The sequence below is a fragment of the Cavia porcellus genome, unplaced genomic scaffold, assembly GCF_034190915.1.
Source record: "Cavia porcellus strain 051 isolate PalLab524CR breed Dunkin Hartley unplaced genomic scaffold, mCavPor4.1 scaffold_5, whole genome shotgun sequence".
Taxonomy (NCBI): Eukaryota; Metazoa; Chordata; class Mammalia; order Rodentia; family Caviidae; genus Cavia; species Cavia porcellus.
The window spans coordinates 39,734,627-39,753,092 of NW_026947488.1; the positions used below are offsets into that span (position 1 = coordinate 39,734,627).

Sequence of the window (18,466 nt, forward strand, 5' to 3'; positions counted from 1 at the left end):
AACCCTTCAAGGCATGTACTGTTATCATTCCCCACTTTATAAATACAGAAAAAGTTTAAAAGAAATAAATGATAGAAGTATATTCCAAACCCAGATAGCCTGGGTTCAGACCCTGTCCCTTGTCTACTAAGTAACATTGCCTTTCTTAAAATAATAGCTTAGGGCTATTAAAGGCATCCTTGTGAAAGGGGGGATATTATGATGATAATATTATTTCCTTTGCAGTAAGACAGTGTGAAGTTAATTGGCAATTCCCACTAGGATAAATGTTTAATCACTATTCTATTGTTGTGTATTTCCACATACTCACTGTGCAAATGTATGTATACCCATCCCAAAACACATATTTTTATCCATACTTTACATGCATGCATACAATTGCTTTTTTAAAAAACTTATCTGAGTACTGTATTTCATAGAAATTTTACTAATATTCATGTTTTGTGCTTCTCTTTTAAGATCTAATGAGAACACAGTAAGTAACATAATCTGGGGATAGATAAGGGTCAATAAAACTATCTAGAACTCTAAACTAAAACTAGAATTTAGCAACAACAGAACATGCTTGGTCCCAATCATTTATATAGCTTCATGAATTAAAGAACTTCAATCTGCTTCCAGTTCTTTACACAACTCATTGGAATGTTGTTCTGTAACAACTGATTGACTCATGAGTTTTCCCCATCTCCATTTCAATTCCCTACAGAGGACAGAAAGAAGAGGCTCCTAATTCTCCACAAACTCACACTGTTCAAGTGTCAGAAAAGACTGTGACTCTCCACTGTACTTAATTTAAGTCTAGAGGATGAAAAAAAAAAAGATGTATTATGGACATGAAACAATTCCCTATAAGAAATGTAAACACCATGTAATATAAATATGTACTGATAAGGATCTGAAAAAAAACTTATCATACCATGTGAAGCTCTTTTTGTTCACTTGCTTCCCCATTTGGTCAACAACTCTTTAAGGAAAAACATACTAGGTCTATTCATGGGCCCACAAAATCTAGCATAGTGCTTCATACGTAGCAACTATTCAATAAACACATGATGAATGCATGAGAGCACAAGCTACTCCTTCTGAGGTTTTTCGTTTTCACCAGTTAATGAAATTATATTTGTAATCCCTTATAATTAGCATACTTCCACAGAATGAAAAGTTGAGAATAGTATTTAAAGTATAGAGACAAAAATACAAAAGAAAGAACTTAAAATCTAAATAATTGGCACAAAAAGAATAATAAAATTAAATAACAAAATTTAATAAGAAATAATTTTAGCACCTTAAATTTACATTTGAATTTGTAGTTTAGAACATTCAAAATATTCTTAACTGTTTTTTGAATCATTCTAATGAATCAAGTGAAGGGACGTGACATCGAAGAAATTCTTATTTTAATTAATACATCATTACATATATAATTGTAACTTTAAAATGCTTTTAAGTTAGAGATAAGTTTTAGAAGCACAGATTATAATTGAAATTTTCTAAGTAATAAAAGTCAGTTCCTATTAATTTTTATTTAACTGTCAATGTTTTTTCATAAAAGTTCAAAGTAACATGATTACTTATTTAATAAAAGCGTAAACTAATTGGTATATAAATCATCACTAAAATACACAGCTCCTTCACATAAAAAATTTTTCCCTTTACATTTCAAAGTAATCTTACAGAAAATATATTACTTTTTTATTTTAAAGAAAAAAAAGTTACAAAATTTAAAAACAATACTGTAGAAGAGTAACAACAGTTAGTATATTGCAGTGTTACTTTCAAGGTAGTCACTCATATGACAAGATATAGGCATGAAAAATTGATCAAGCAGTATAGGCCAAAACCTTTCTTTTCATTGAACTAAAAGCAATTAGGAGTATAATTATCTTAACTCATATATACACTATATATATTTTTCCCTTTCCCTTCCTTCTTTTCTCCTTTCCCGATTCCAATTTCTCTTCCCTTTTGAACAGTTGATTCCCATTCCACAATACCTATTGTACATTTTGGATCTTTTTCTGCTTCTTACACTAAGAAGACAATATGATACTTATACAAGCGAGTGTGATTTACTTCACTTATGAGTATCCAATTTGCATCCATTTTCCAATAATGTCTCAAGTTTATCCTTCTTTATAGCTGAGTAGTACTCTAGTGCATAAAAATAACACTTCTTTTTCTTTCTTTCTTTTTCTTTTTTCTTCTTTCTTTCTTTCTTTTTTTTGTACCAGGAATCAAATTCACGACCTTGCACTTGCCAGGTAGTTACATACCACTGAACTACATCCCTAGCTATATACCACATCATTTTTAGCCACTCTTTGGTTGATGGACATTTGGGTTGTTTCCAAGATTTAGTTATTACAAATTGTGCAGCTATAAACATGGATGCATATATATCTCTGTGGTATGATTATTTTCATTCTTTCAGTAACTAATGTTCTTAACTAATATTGAAACATTCATACACATGACGTTACACTGCTTTTGTTGTTGTGGTTGGTTGGTTGGTTGGTTGTTGTTTTTGTTTTACTGTATTTCTTTTCTTTTTTTTAACTGTATTTCATGCCCAGAACCTAGCTGGGCATAGTGCACATTCCGATAATCTCAGCTTTTGAGGAGTTGAGACAAAAGGATCATCACGATCCTTCAAGGCCATCCTGTATGGCAGAGTGAGACTCTGTATCAAAAATAGAAAAGGAAAAAAAAGAGAGAAAGAAAAGGCAAGAGAACCTGGTAACTGAATATAAACTTTAAAAAGTTACTTACTTTTTGAATTAAAATTTACAATTGAAATAGTAAAATAGATACAAATATTCAAATAAATTACTATCTTAACATTCTGAAAACTATGTAGGTAAGGATTAATTTAAAAATATGAATTGGTAATTAACAAAAAATTTTTTTCTTGGCAAGACAGTATCTTAATATTTCTATTTGCATGGAGCTTTCTCTCTGGCCATGGATGAAAAGTTCTTTTGAGTTTAGGTGCCAGTCATCTTTTCTGAAAGATTCACGGTAACAGTTGGTCCTTTACCTATATTTATGCCACCAGTATAGGGCAAAGATGAACTAATGGTGAGTTTTTTCTGCATTTTATTTCTCTTGCCAAATCTTTGTGTAATTTCCTTGGATACACAAAAGTCTAGAACTAGGAAACTGAAAAGAAAACTGGATTTTTGCTTCTGCTTTTGGCAACGATGAATTCGTTTGCAGACAATCAAATTGCATACTGAAAATGACTAAAAGATCCCAGAAAAGTATAAAAATAATAGCTAAAGGACATTATAGAAATATCAAGGCAGAAATGAAATTAAAGGGACTAAGTAGGAACAAAGACTAAGACCCAGAAATCTAAAGGTAGTATTTAGGATTTGTAGTAACAGTTCAGAAGTTCAAAAAACCAACACCTTTCACAAGAAACTGAGATCTGAAAGGCTTTAAAATTGTAATTTATTGCCAAACAAGTAACAAAGACCTACATGGAACAAATTTTCCATTAGGAAACCTTAGGGGAATAATGAATCTGAATTAAGCAAGCCATTTCAAGAATAAAGGCTACCCTTCAGGAGTCTCATTCTCTCATGACACAACAGTGACCCTGGAGTAACAGCATCCCCAAGCTAATTAGTTGCACAGAAGACATCAAAACCTCCACCAAAAGACTACTAGACTTAATAAGCAAATTTAGTAATATAGTTGGATATAAAGTCAGCACTCAAAAAATCAATAGCCTCCCTGTACACAAATAACAAACTCACTGAGAAAGAAAACAGGGAAACAATACCTTTCACCATAGCATCCAAGAAAAGAAAAGAAAAAAATACTGAAGAATCAATCTAATAAAGGATGTAAAACACCTCTGTCAGGTCCTCTTCAGTACTTTGAATAAGGAGATTGAAAAGGATATTAGAAAGCAGAGCAATATCCTGTGCTCTTGAATAAGAAGAACGAATATAGTGAAAATACCATACTTCCAAATGAAATCCCCGATTCAATGCAATCCCAATCAAAATTCCAATAGCATATCTCACAGAATTACAGAAAACAATCCTAAAATTCATCTTGAACCAGAAGAGACCTAGAATAGCAAAGATAATCCTGGACAACAAAGATAAGGCAGAGGGCATCACAATCCCTGGCTTAAAATTATAATATAAAGCTACTGTGATAAAAACAGAATGGTCCTGGAAAAAAAAAAACAGATCTGAAGATCAATGAAACAATTAGAAGATGCAGAAACAACTTCAGATACACTAAGCCATCTTATCTTTGACAAAGGTTCCAAACACATTCACTGGAAGAAAAATAGCCTCTTTAATAAATGGTGCTCGAAAAACTGGCTCTGTACATACCAGAAATTAAAGTTGGACCTATATCTTTCACTATGCACTAAGCTAAAATCATAATATATCAAAGATCTTAATATTAAAATAGAACTAGAATAGATAAAACTTTTGAAGACACTGGTGTAAGGCAAAGACTTTATGAACAAAACCATGATTACACGGGAACTATCACAAAGACTCAACAAAGCTTTTATGCAGCAAGAGAAACCACCAACCAAGTGAAAAAACAACTCACAGTGTGAGAAAATATTTGCTAGCTCTACCTCAGACAAAGGATTACTATTGAGAACATATAAAGAACTCAAAATATCAGTCCTCCCAGATTTAAAGACCCAGTCCAAAAATGGGTCTTTATAGCAAATTAATATGTGGAAAAAATGTGCAACATCACTTGTCATTTAAGAGATGCAAATTAAAACAACACTGAGATTCCATCTCATTCAGAAAGAATGGCAATTAATGAGAAATTAACAAATAATAAATACTGCAGAGCTGCAAGGAAAAGGGAACCTTTTTGCACTGTAGGTAGAAGAGTAGACCTGTGTGGAAATCAGTGTGGAGATTCCTCAAAAAACTAGGACTAGAGGAACTATTTGATCCAGCAATTCCCCTGCTGAATATCTTCCCACAAGAATTAAAAACATCATACTATAGCGATATACATGCCCCTATGTTAATAGTAGCACAGTCTGTAACAGTCAAATCTTGAAAATAAACCAAATGCCCATCAACTTAGGAACAGATAAAAATGATGTGATCTTTTTATGCAATGACATATCACTCAGTCATAAAGAATAAAACTGAGACATTCCTAGATAAATGCATATACCTTGAGAACATACTCAAGTGAAATTAAATCAGACACACATGTGTAAATATCACGTTGGTTTCTTTTGTGTGAGAACTGAAAGGGTAAATAAGGACTAAAGTGTATAATAGGTATAATGAAATAGTAAGAAATGGTTCAGAACAAAGGGAAACAAGAGAGAGGTGAGGGGGAAAGGAAAGAGAAAAAAGTGAGAAAAGGATAAAATGAAACAATGGTATGTAAATGAGGAGGAGTAGAGGGACTGAAGGCATTGGAGAGGTTTTGAAAAAATAGAGAAATCAAAATGTATCATATAGACACGTTACTTATGATGAATGTAATCATTATGCATATCTAAATTGTACCAATAAACTTAATAAACATAAAAATGAAAGTTTATCAACAACAACAAAAAGTAAAGACAATAACAAATTTTAAAAAAAGAAAATGTAAGTTTTAGAAAATGGGTATATATTTCCATTGGGTGTTGGTGTATTATATCTTTGTTAATGTCTGGAACTGATGATTCTACCTGGGTAAATCATTCACATCAGAGATGATGTGGCTTTGAAATTTAAAAGGAAATTCATTTTGATTTTAATTTGTAGTATTTATTATGATGAAACATAATATTTTCTGTTTTCAAAGTAGCAACAGAAATATCTTTGCTTAAAATGCAGCTAAAAATACAAAAGATCTCCTGACAAAACAGCAAGACTACTGAGAAGTTAAGTATGTCCTACAAAACAAGGAAAGCAAAAAACATGTGTCACCAGTGAAAGTGATGTGTGTGTATGTAATGTGCTACTGTCATGTGTGTAGATGCCATAGATGTGATAATTAAAGATTTTTTTATTTTGCAAAATGATACCAGCATTTTCACTAAATTCATATAGTAATTTATTTCTGATGTTCTCTTTATAATTTGTACACCAGTAGCCAGCCAATATTGAAAATTTTGTTCCATTTTTATAAATACTCAACAGATACTAAAAACTCAAAACAACCTCTAAACATTAAAAATAGTTAAAGTGGTCAGGGAAAAATTTACAAAGTTGAAGCAATCATTCTAACAATATCAAAATTTATTATAAAACTAAGAATAATTAAGATAACATATTACTGAGATAAAGATAAATATAGTCTCCATGAAATAACTCAAAAACATATATGAACAGTTGTGGTAATAAGATGGGCTTTTTACATAAATTCTGTAAGTCAATAAAGGGAAAAATGTACTTGACCTTTACCTCACATCATACATTTAAAACATCTATTCCTGGTTGACCATAGAATTAAATAAGAAAAATAAAGTAATAAAGTGTGTAATACACATCGTAGAAAAACAATTTATTTCCTTTAAGATGCGATAAAGTTTTTATAAGAGATAGAGAGCACTGCAATAAAAAAAAACTGATAAATATAACTATATTAAGAATAAAAGCTTCAGCCCCTGGTAACCACTATTCAATGCTCTAATCTACATGGCAGCTGGTGGAGGTAGAGATTGGGGAAGTGCAAATCAGAGAAAACAAAATTTCAATTAAATAGAAAAAATAAATTCAACAGATCTATTGTGTGATTTGTTGACCATAGTTAATAAAAGTACATATATTTGTTCTAGAAAATTCTATAACAATGGATATTAAGTGTTTAATAAAAACAAAACCGAAATGGGTTAAGACATATGTTTAACTAGCTGAACTTAGTCCTATAAACAGCAGCCACGTGTGGTTGCACACACTTGAAATCCCAGTACTTGAGATTCTGAGGCAGGAGGATCATTGCAAGTTTGAGACCAGCCTGGGAAGTCAGCCTAAACTACAAAGCAAGACCCTGTCTCAAAAAGAGTATATATATATATATATATATATATATATTTTTTTTTTTTAAAGGCATGAAAAGTTACCAGAATTTGTAAACATATTTACAGCACAAGGTGTCGAGAACATGGCGGATAGATAACAACAGCTACAGAGGCTCTCTAAGATAGCCAGCCTAGAATCCAGGAATGGTGCTGTATGGGGAGTCCTAAGCAGGGGGTGATATTCCCTGCTGACCCAGGAACGAACTAAGCTGAGAGAAACCAACTGGAAATGCAATCCAGGTGCTATGACTGGAGCAGATCAAGTCTTAGCAACAAAGTTGAAACCCACGCCTCTGGAAACCACGATTTGAATTTCCTGTCGCCACTTCTGATTCTGAATCCACACAGCAGGGATAGAGACACGAAAGCTCTGAGAGTGAGAATCAGCAAACTAAAATGAGAGCAGAACTGGCGGGGAGCCCTGCATCAACCTGCGGTGAGTGAGAGGAACAGGGACCCCTCCATAGATAAGGAGGCTCCAACAGAGGACATTATGGGACTGGGCAGACTAGCCAGAACAGGATGCTGCAGTGACTTCAGTCGCATATTCCCCTCTCAAGCAGGACTGGTGGGGAGCGCCTGACCTGGGTGACGCCTCGGCCTAAGATCCAGTAGGCTACCCAAACCAGGTCCCTGCACCTGGCAGTACACCCTAGCAGTGAAGCCTTCAGTAGGTTGACTGGGAGGGGCAAGCCCAACATACACTGCCCCAGTCTGTGTCTCCCTAGTATACTGCAGGAGCCTCATAGACGAGTTCAAAAGTGAAGTATTTAATGAAGTAAAGCAAGATATAAGTAGAATAGTTAAAGAAATGCTAAGAACCTCCCAAGAAAAAACATATGGTGGAATGGAAGAACAGAAAAAAAGGGGAGAATTGTTCAATGCAGAAAACAGAGAAAACATAGAATATGTGAAGCAGGTTCAAAGAGATTACCAGGAAACTAAAAACTCTATCGAAAGCTGGCATAACAGCTTGAAAGAAACTCAGCATAGATTATCTGAACTGGAGGTCAGATTTGTAATGTGGGATCATGAAAGGAAAAACTTCTTAAAAATAATAAGGAAACAAACAGCAATAATACAAAGGCTAGAAGATAAGAGGATCTATAACTTAAGAATTAAGAACGTAAAGGAAGAAGTAGGGACACAAACAAATGAACTACAAAGGCTATTCACAGAAATAATCCAGGAGAATTTCCCTACTTTAGGAAAATATAAAGATACTCAGATGTATGAGGCATACAGGACCCCAGCAACCTACAACCCAAACAGAGCTACACCCAGGCATATAATAATCAAAATTTCAGAAATCCAATATAAGAACAGAATATTAAAAGCCATCAGAGACAAGAAACAGATCACTTACAAGGGAAGACCCATCAGAATTACAGCAGACTTCTCGGCACAAACCATCAAATCACGAAGCGTGGGGGGAAATAATTCAAGCTTTGAAAGACAATAACCTACAGCCAAGATTGATATATCCTGCACAACTGTCCCTAGAAATTAATGGAAAAACAAAGTGCTTCCAGGATAAAGAGGAACTAGGGGAATTTGTAACCATCAATTGAACTCTACAGAGAATTCTGCAGGGCATTCTAAAAGAGAAAAATAACAAGATTAGGGGGCTGGGGATTTAGCTCAGCGGCATAAGCGCCTGCCTTGCAAGCAGGCCGTCGTGAGTTCGATCCCTGGTACCGATAAAAACGAAAAAGACAAAAAAAAAAAAAAAAAAAAAAAAAAAGATTCCAAAAACAATAGCAGAGAGGCCACAATGAATGGAGCAGAAAGTGAAATGAAGAAGACAAACTGAAAACTAATGACAGAAAAAGAGCTCAAAAGAAATGAGGCAGAGAAGGTTGGATATAATTTCTAATATAGATGGCCTAGATACACTAACTTAAGGGAAAAAATAGAGAATAGAAGGCAGAGTGAATCAAGAGATAGGGTCCACCAAGAGGATCTTTATAGGATATATAATTAGCCTGAAGAAGGTTATATGGACCAAAATCAAATATGAGAAAACAGAACTCAATATGATAGGGAACCAGAGAATAATAGGGGTAACTAGACCAGTATATATGGATAGGTTGAACAGACAAGCTTTAATAAATGAAGAAATATAACTAGAAACCCAACCCAGGAGTGAGAAAGTTCAGAAACACTTAAGTAAATAGCAGGTTGCCCCCCTCAATACACAACCGTGAGGGTTGGGGAGACCCAAAAATACAGAGTTCATTCTGGGGGAGTAAAAGGGTGGGATAGTCCTCAAAAAAAAAAAAAAAACAGCAGATGATATAGCTAATAGTGTATCAGGAATTAAAATCCCTATTTCTCGCACCACTCTGCTTGTTGGAACTCTTTTTGTACTAGTTTGTATACAAGCATTGGACCTGAGGGGCACAGATGGCTGTCCATAGCATAGGGGACATCTTTAATTCCCTATTAACCCAATCAAGATCCATGTATACTTATATTGTTATATCATGACTGATCTCAGTTAAATCTGACTTGTTTGATTGCTGCTTATTATTGACAGATTTTATTCAAAACCTGTAAAGTTGATGGCAAAAAGTTGAAGAGTACAGAGAACTATACTGAAATTGACAATGATTCACTACAATATCCATTCTGATTTGATTACTACCTGTTTTTGTTGCTCTACACTATCTATAAAGTTGTATTTCTGTTAATTCTGTTATGTACTGGTATGTTCAATTATACTTTATCTGATAATATAGCCAATTCTGTTGATAACAAGAAACAGCACAGTGACCAGGATAGAACTCCTTATGCAACAAATTTATATGTCTTTTTAGTTTTATATGTCTATAGGAAAAAGTTTAGTTCTGTCCTGCTTTGTTATGTTTTCCCCTCTACCATAGAAAGGATAGAAATACATGTTAAGACTCAAGCTTACATAAAACCTATAAACAGTTTATGAGCACTGATCTGATGACACATGATGAAATGAACAAAAACTTTGAAGGAAAGAAAGTGGCACTGCAGTACCCAATCCTGATTCCGGAGTGTTATGATGTGAAATTCATCAATATTATTAATCTTTGTTCAGAAAGATTTTAATCTAATATTCTCTGTTAGGTCTCAACATAAATGAAGACATGGATAAACGCATACATATCTAAGTATATAGGATAGCCATAATATTTATTTTTTGTTGGATAGTTGAACAGAACTGTTTGCAGTCTCCCTGGTTGAAATCCCATTTATATGTTCCACTTGTGTAACTTGAACAACTATTTATAGGGGGACAATATGTATACATCAGCTAGTGATTTATTACTATTTCTTTTCTTTGAAAGTATGTACTATTTCTGCCCATTTTCAATTTTGTTTTATCTTTCTTTAAATAAAAAAAGATATTTACAGCACATATGACAAACCAGTCTCTAGATTTCTACTTTGTAATATCCTACAGGAAGTACTGAAGAGCAGTATGTAACAGTTATCAGAATGGTTTACCAAAAATTTGTAGTTTTCAACTTCCTTTCCCTCTTATCATTACCTGGAGAGAAAATTTTAAAAATATAAAATAAATTACAGATACACTATAGGAATTAAATGGATTCAACAGGGTTACTGACTGTAACCCCTGGTCCATTTTTTTAAAGTTTAAATAAAAAGTATCCTAATACATGATATTTCTTATTATTTTTATTGTTACTTTATAAAACTCTGCTTCAGTTTTATATATGTAATTGTATAATACAGAGGAGTGTATGTGCATGAGCTTTAGATTATAATGTAAACATACTTCCTAGTGTTTATCAAAGTAAAAAATCTGAAGACATAGTCTAAAAGGATAATTTGAATGAACTATTTTTAGAGTATTCAGAAATATAAGCAGGGTTTCCTGTGAGGCATTATTGGCCAAACACAAATTAATACTGAACTGGAATCCTGGAAATAAATTACTAAAGTCAGGAGAATGGACAGATTTATTGCCTCTCCCTTCAAACTTATCTATATAAATTCTCCATCACAATCATTCAGGCAACTTGTATTAAAATTGAACTATTTTTTTTCAGTAAATGGTTATGAATTCATGAAATACCATATCATAAGAGTTAGATCAGTAAATGAAAGAGATCAGCATCATCAAAGACATGAAGTATAGAGAAAATCTGCTTTTTATTGCCTATGTTTTAATAAGTCTACAAACTAGGTCACAAAAGAAAAAGAGGCTGCTCAGGCTGGAAATGTAGCTCAGTGGTAGATCATACATACATGAGAACTTGGTGTCAGTCCTCAACACAACTGGAATCACTAAAATATGGAAAGAAAACAATTTGTTTAATGTAACTTCTTAGTAATACTTGTAAATGAGTATTTCATGGGGATGGTTTAAATTCCACAGTGAAATTTAGATTAATTACTTTTTTCAAAAGATAACCTTTTTTCTCTTCATATTAATACAATGAAAAGAATAAAATTCAAACACTAATTTTATATGACATAAGAAAATGAAAACAAAATATTGTAATATATGAAAAATTAGACCTCTTTATATCTCATTTGCTATTACCATATGTGATGACCCATCTTCCAAATTTTTATCTAAACTATTACGAATCATACTCCAGTGAAAATTTTATAGGTAAAATCAAGAATTTTTTGCAGTTCTTTAAGTCAAAATGAAAGAAATATTCAAAATTTAAACAAAAATTTGTTTCCAAATATTTTTGAAACAGTGAGACCAATTGCAAGAGAAAAACAAAATAAAATACAAACATACATAGTTTTCAAGCAATTTTATGACACATATTCTCAATCTAAAAAAAAGTACATTAAAACTTTAGAAAACACAATAAATAGATCAAATCAGTATATTTGAGGGAAATATTCCATATATATATATATATATATATATATATATATAATCTTAGAAAAGATAAAAATATATTCTTGATATATTCATCAATGCAATCTAAGCCTTGCCTTAGTTATCTGTTAAAGACAAAACTTAAGCATAAAAAATGAAGTGAAGTAAAAAGAAAAAGTTGTGTTAAAACATTTCTTATGAAAACCACAATGAGATTATATCTTCTAGTTGAAGACCAAAACCATAATATATCTGAAAGAAAGAAATGGAAGTTGGAAATGCTTTAGACAAAAATCATTACTCATAAAACATACCATGTACATACCAGTTGAAATGTACTATTTGTATCAAATGACCCAAGTTTAAATCATACGGTGTACACAGTGCAAAACAATATAAAATTATTTCACAAAACTATATTTCATGGAGGCAAGAAAGTTTATTAGACCATATCTAATGTTTCAGAGTTTAACTCTAATATTTCAACTAAATAAAATTTGAGCTTTAGAAGCTAGAACCTAAATAGAAGAAAAAGATTACTGTGAGCTTAAACAAACACAAAAAAAGCCTATTTTAAATATTCTGTGAGAAGACATTTGTACTATCAAGTTAGCAGGCAATAAATGCCACAAATTGAAGTAGTACTCAAAGCTAAAATCATTCACTTGTTCATTCATTAAATATTTATTGAACATTTTCTATGTGCCAGTTCTTTTGTGAGAGTTCAAGTAACAGCAGCACACAAAACACAGAAATTCATATTTTCATTAAGTTATATATAAGTAAGGAGAAAGAAAATAACAGAAAAGTAATACTGTGAATACTGTACTTGAAAATTATAGCAAGGTGTACAAAATAAGTAGGAAAAATCAATACATTTTAAAAATCAGGGCCATCCTCTAAGGTTTTATATGGAAAAAACAAAGGAAGCGGAAGAGGGGTACAAGGAGAGAAGGGCTGAGAGGAAGAGGAAGAAGATAAACAGCAGCTAGTCCTCCAGATGAGAAAAGCTGGTGAGCCAAAGCTCAGCCCCAACTTTTTCTGATCCTAGATAACTAAGATACTTATTCTACCCACTCAGAGTTGGCCTGAAGCCCTGATTGGGATAAACTTGGTGTAGATTTGTGTGGTTTCCTCCCTTTTCGATAATTATGCAATTCTGCACTTAGCTCTCTAAGTGTCTTCCTAGGAACAGCTCCCTCTGCATATACTTAACATCGTTTCCCCAAGGCACCACATCTAGATGGGTGAATGATTTTATGTGGCAGACAGCTTTAAATTTAAACTTTATTAACAAGATACTGCTGCTTAAAACAAGATTTGGGCCTTCTGAGAGGTGAGATTTGATTTAAATTTCAAGGAAAAAAAACCAAATTAGTGGTACAAAATTCTGCTAATGAGGTTTTCATGAAGCTAAAGTATAGACATGTGAGGAATAGGAATGTGATTTTGAAGAAATCCAGCTTAAACTTTACTGTTTTTAAATTACATTTTTGTAGTGAATGTTTTACTTTAACAGACCCTTTTCTACTAGTTCCATATCAATGTATGGAACAGTAATAAATAGATTTTAAAACATACTTTTATTTCAATGCCTATTTTCTGCTGCTTTAAGATAGTGTTTGTTTCTCCCTGGCTATCATTTTTAGAATTTAGATTAACTAGTGCTAGTGGTAATATTTTGGTTCCTTGTATTTAATTGTTAATGGTTTTAGGTATTTTACCTTTGGTCTCTTGTACGTAAAAAATTTTATCAGATTCTTTATTCTATGTGGAATATAATCATTTATTATTTGAGTAAATTAGCAGCCTGAAAACGTCTGCTGATTGAGTCAGAGTAGGCCTGAAAGTCCTAGATACCTAGAACATGCGTTTAGAAAAAAAACCACAATGTAAAACTAAAATTAAATCTCTTAAACTTAAAAATACAAACAGTTCATTATACAATAGAACACTTTCCAACTGCATGAGCTCAATTGCAAGCTTCTTTCTTTAAGTACCTTTTCAAATGTTTTGCAAGAGAAAAAAGAAGATACGTAATTAGCTGAGGAAGCATACTGCACGGTGTAGTAAGACAGATGGTCTAGGCCCTGTGTCTATTTTTCAGTGTGTGGCAGTTGTGGTTCCGTGTGATATGATAGTACATAGGTCTTTAAACACATTTGAATTCATCTGTCACTTAATTTGATGAATTTAGGAGTGCCAAGAATAATGTATGTGTCTCTTCCAAAATCTCTGTAAAATATTATCAAACTATTAAAAATGTTATTTTTCTAATTAGGTATAAATAATCATTTCTATCAGAGTATTTACTGGCAATTAGAACTCAAGGAGAAACCCCTACCCAAAAGAAAATCTTAAAGCACCAAATTAACTGTGATTTTAAATCAAATCACTTTCAGAAGTCCTTTTCTCAGTTCAATTTATTATTGCATTTTATCAGATACAAATTACTCTTTGGCTAAAAGTTTGGTATTATTATTTTATTACTATGATAAGTTTTAGGACTTTATAAAAATTAATTATATAGAATATGGATAACTTGAAGAGGTAGTAAACAAATTAAACTTTGCCAAAGTTAAAGTGACCATTACAGATAAATGTTTCAGATCAATTTAGGGCTCCAAAATACCAAAACAATATAACTAAAGACACACAAAAACAACTTTCAGAATGCTTTACAAAGTGGCATGAATAATCAGATAAGTGTGTTAGAAGTGGGTGATGGAGTTGAGTAGTAGTAATGATAATGTGTCTTTTACTGTAATAATTTTTTCAAGATTTAAACATCCACTGTAGTTTTCTATTATTCTTCATAAAAGCAAATTTAATATGATGACAATCAGGATCTTGATGGTACACCTCACAGAGGAAAATCACAAATATGGAATCCCAAACTCTTGAATAATTCCCCAAAGTTCTCTCTGATTTTGATGGTGAAGATATTATTCCATGACACTTCATGTTTTCTCTCTCTCCTAGGTGTTTTGGCTGTGCAAGCAAATCCAGGACAAAGGCTCTCAGGAATCTATCTCCTTTGTCCATACCTGACACCTCAGCTTAGTTTTGCCCCTTTGTATTTCTTGTCAAATACATTACTGAGGTTTGTGTCTTTTTTAAAATATTACATTTATTGGTACATTTTACATACACATAGCGATCACATTCATCATAGGGAATTAGGATCTGTACTTGATGTAAATTGATTCTTTTAATTTTTCCATTTCCCTACTCTCCCTTCAGCTCCACTTTCACTCCTTATTTACAAAAGAAGGAAAAAAATAAAAACAGTTTCTGTAAAGAAGAAGCCTCATGTTTTTAGTCAGTTCTTATCACTTCCCTACTTGTATCTTTTCTCTGGCTTTTGCTACTATCATCCAATTCTTGCCTTTCTGCCCCTAGGGATGATAATTTTAACTTTGTCTTTCTCTCTCGACTCTCTAAAAATCTTAGCCTAGATTTCCCATACTTGATCATTTTTATACTCAGAATAAAGTCAAAATTTCATTGCATAGACCATACAGTGGAGCATCTATGTTTTGTTTCCCCCACTGCTCATGCCAGAACACTGACATTCCTTCGAAGTTTGTAACATTCGCCTTAGATAATATGTTGCTAGGATCTTTAGTCAAGGTACGCTCATTTTTTTTTTATAAAAGTTGTCAATAAGATGAACTCTCCCTAGAATAAAATTCCTGACCAGAATAAAACTTCCTGAAGCTTAGGCTAAGGAATCCTAATGATATTATAATGGCATGACTCTGTGAGACTGTTCATTTGAATCTGATTCCTTAATCACATAAAAGCCAGGCCACTCTCCCTACCTCAATAGGTTCCTCAAAATTTCCTTAAGTCTGGAATCTGTGAACACCAACTTACTCTCCATAAAATTCTATTTTTTTATATATTAGCAGAGTTGGTTTCTTTTGTTTGTAACTAAAGAATTGTGTATTTTGCTGTCTAGTGATACATCATCATAACCTGCAACCTTCTTACCTCTGTAAATTTCTCTCTCCTCATCCACAAAGCAGAATCTTTGATTCATCCTTGAATCTGGTCACCACCATAAATACTAAATTGTCTTGCCTGTACTATAAATTCCACATCCTCTTCCTGGAAATTCGTTTTTATTACTGATGTCAAGTAATAGCTATGTCTCATCCTTGTTGTACGCTCCTTGTTTGAATACATCCTATCTTACTATAATTCTTTGCTTACTATTTTATTTCCTGTAAATGAAAAAATTAGATCTTTCATTGTGATTATCTCAATCCTAGTGCCCAACATATAGTAGTGACATATAGTATATAGTATATTTTGTTTAATAGGAAGTGTGGAGCAAAAACCTTTAGTAATAATATATTGAATACCAATGGCTCCCATCTGCCCACTTCCTTAACCAGAGACTGAACTGTAGGAGAACTAAAGGCTTGCCCTTTGTCTCAATGTGTAATCAGTTCTGTGGTACAATCCACAGATACCCACAGCATTTTGATGTAGCTGAACTATAACTGAGATCACAATTTTGTTAAGCACTTTCCTGCCATATAGTCTACCTTCTCCTAAGAGGCCTCCCTTAATAAATCATGTGCACCAAATCCCTTTTCAGATTCTGCTTATAGGAAAATCAACCTCTGTTAATAATGCAACAACATTTTCAACACATTACCTGCACAATTCAGATTTCTGGAATTAATTCTGGGGATTGTATCACAGCAAATTCCTGAAGAAAAATATTTTAGATGGTGCAGTGAAACAAAGTGAAAAGTTGCTTTATCTGCCAAAATCTTTTGAAATCATAAAAGAGCCTAAGCAGAACAAAGAAGCCACACAAGGAAAATGTTTGATTGTTTTTGACAATATCTGACCTCCAGAAAAATGTCTTCGAATGGGTATTAAATCAGAGTAATCACAGGAATTAAAAATTGCAATGTGGTTAACTGGTGCTTTTTAAATCGATATGGAATTAGTGGCTATTATATCCTAAATGTTTGTGATCATTAATTAGGATACATCAAGTGGAACAAGAACCACTTAACAGATTAGTAAAGCTCTCAGTTTTGACTGTGGATCATTGAAGAGAGAAGACCCACCCCAGATGTGGGGGCAACAACCAACAGGCTTGTAGGACAGAACAAAAAGGAAAACAAGAGAATCTTCCCTTTCTCCATCAAAAGAGATCCACTCTTCAATATTGCCTTTAGATATTCATCCCCAGTTCCTTCAGGCTTTCAGTGCAGATTTCTCCAGCCTCCCAACACAGGACCTTTGGCTTTCTGACCCACACTTGCGGGAAACTGCACTGAGCTTCATCTGCCCTGCCTCTGACTGGCTCCTCCCACCTGCCCATGTATAAAAGACTGGCCTGTGTTCTTCCACCTCTGATTCCACAGGCAGCCACTGAGACTATTGTATTTCTAATCCTGTAACCCTGGACCAGTAAATCCTTTGTATAATCATATATATAGCTAGCTAGATAGATAGATATATGGTCTGTTTCTCTAGTAAACTCTAAATAAAACTATGATTAATAAAACTAAAGAAATTTTATTACATTTTGAAAATTTAATCTCAAATCTAAAAAAGATGTGAACTATTTATTGAATGCAGGAGAATTTCTATATAAAATAATATATAATGATGCTTTAGAATATTATGCACAGGTATATTTAAAATTTCAACCCAGGCAAAATTTTTCTAGTCTAAATAAAAGAATTAGGATATAATGTCAAACATCACAGCTGACTTTGAGTCACTCATTCCTTACACTCACTCTGATTCTTACTGAGGCAAATTCTGAGGATAGCCAGTAGAAAAAATCCACCAAAGCAGGAAAATCATTGAGATGGAGTCCACGACATTATATACCACATGATTCCATGAGTTGAGGATTAATGGAAGGAGCCTCACATTGGAAGGTCTGAAGACAGGTTTTGTGTATATTTGATACCAGATCTTTATATATTAATCCTTTACATTTGTTTTTCTGTCATTAATAATGTTTATAATACTATTTTTTTGGGGGGGGGTTTTGAGACAGAGTATTTCAGGCTGGCCTTTAATATATGTAACCCAGACTGACCTCAAACTCACAACAATTCTCCTTCCTCAGCCTCCTGCATGCTGGAATTGCAGACACAAGCCACTGTTCCTGGCTACACAGTACTTCTCCCTAAAAGTATCAAAGTCAAATACACTAGAGACCAAAGTTAGTAATTCTAGGGATGAACGCACAGACTCAGTAAGCTTTGTGCTTAGACAGATGAGAGGAGCAAAAAGGTACTTTGGAATTTGTCCAAGTGAAATTAAGATATGAGAAAAAGCAAAACTTCATTGCTGCCTATCCTGTAAATGAGACCCACAACTTTCCATAATTATATTATACTGTGAAAAATCACAGATAAATGACATAGTTCATAACTGTAAGTAGAGCTTAACTTTGGGAAAAGGCTGAGTAAAAGTTGAAAGAAGTTTCCATAGAAAAGGAAGTACTTTCCCTATATTTGAAAGAGTCAGATTGAATCTATGTGATATAAAGTTTGTGATTCTGATAAAACTACTGTTTGGCCAGAACCAGAGTAAGTAAGAAACTTGTACGG

The 18,466-nt window shown here is 33.1% G+C and overlaps 1 protein-coding gene across 5 annotated transcripts in view; it reads right to left on the reverse strand.

The window, feature by feature from the left end:
* The window catches only part of Macrod2 (mono-ADP ribosylhydrolase 2), a 1,970,011-nt gene that overhangs the window by 1,659,179 nt on the left and 292,366 nt on the right, over positions 1-18,466 (reverse strand). Inside the window, exon 4 of one of the 5 annotated variants that reach the window (XM_063248673.1) lies at positions 1,603-11,311. The exons of the other annotated variants lie outside the window; for them this stretch is intronic. Within the exon in view, the coding sequence (XP_063104743.1) occupies positions 11,184-11,311 (128 nt within the window). The 3' untranslated portion in view covers positions 1,603-11,183. Of the gene's footprint in view, positions 1-1,602; positions 11,312-18,466 lie in introns of those variants that run through there. 5 annotated transcript variants of the gene reach the window in all.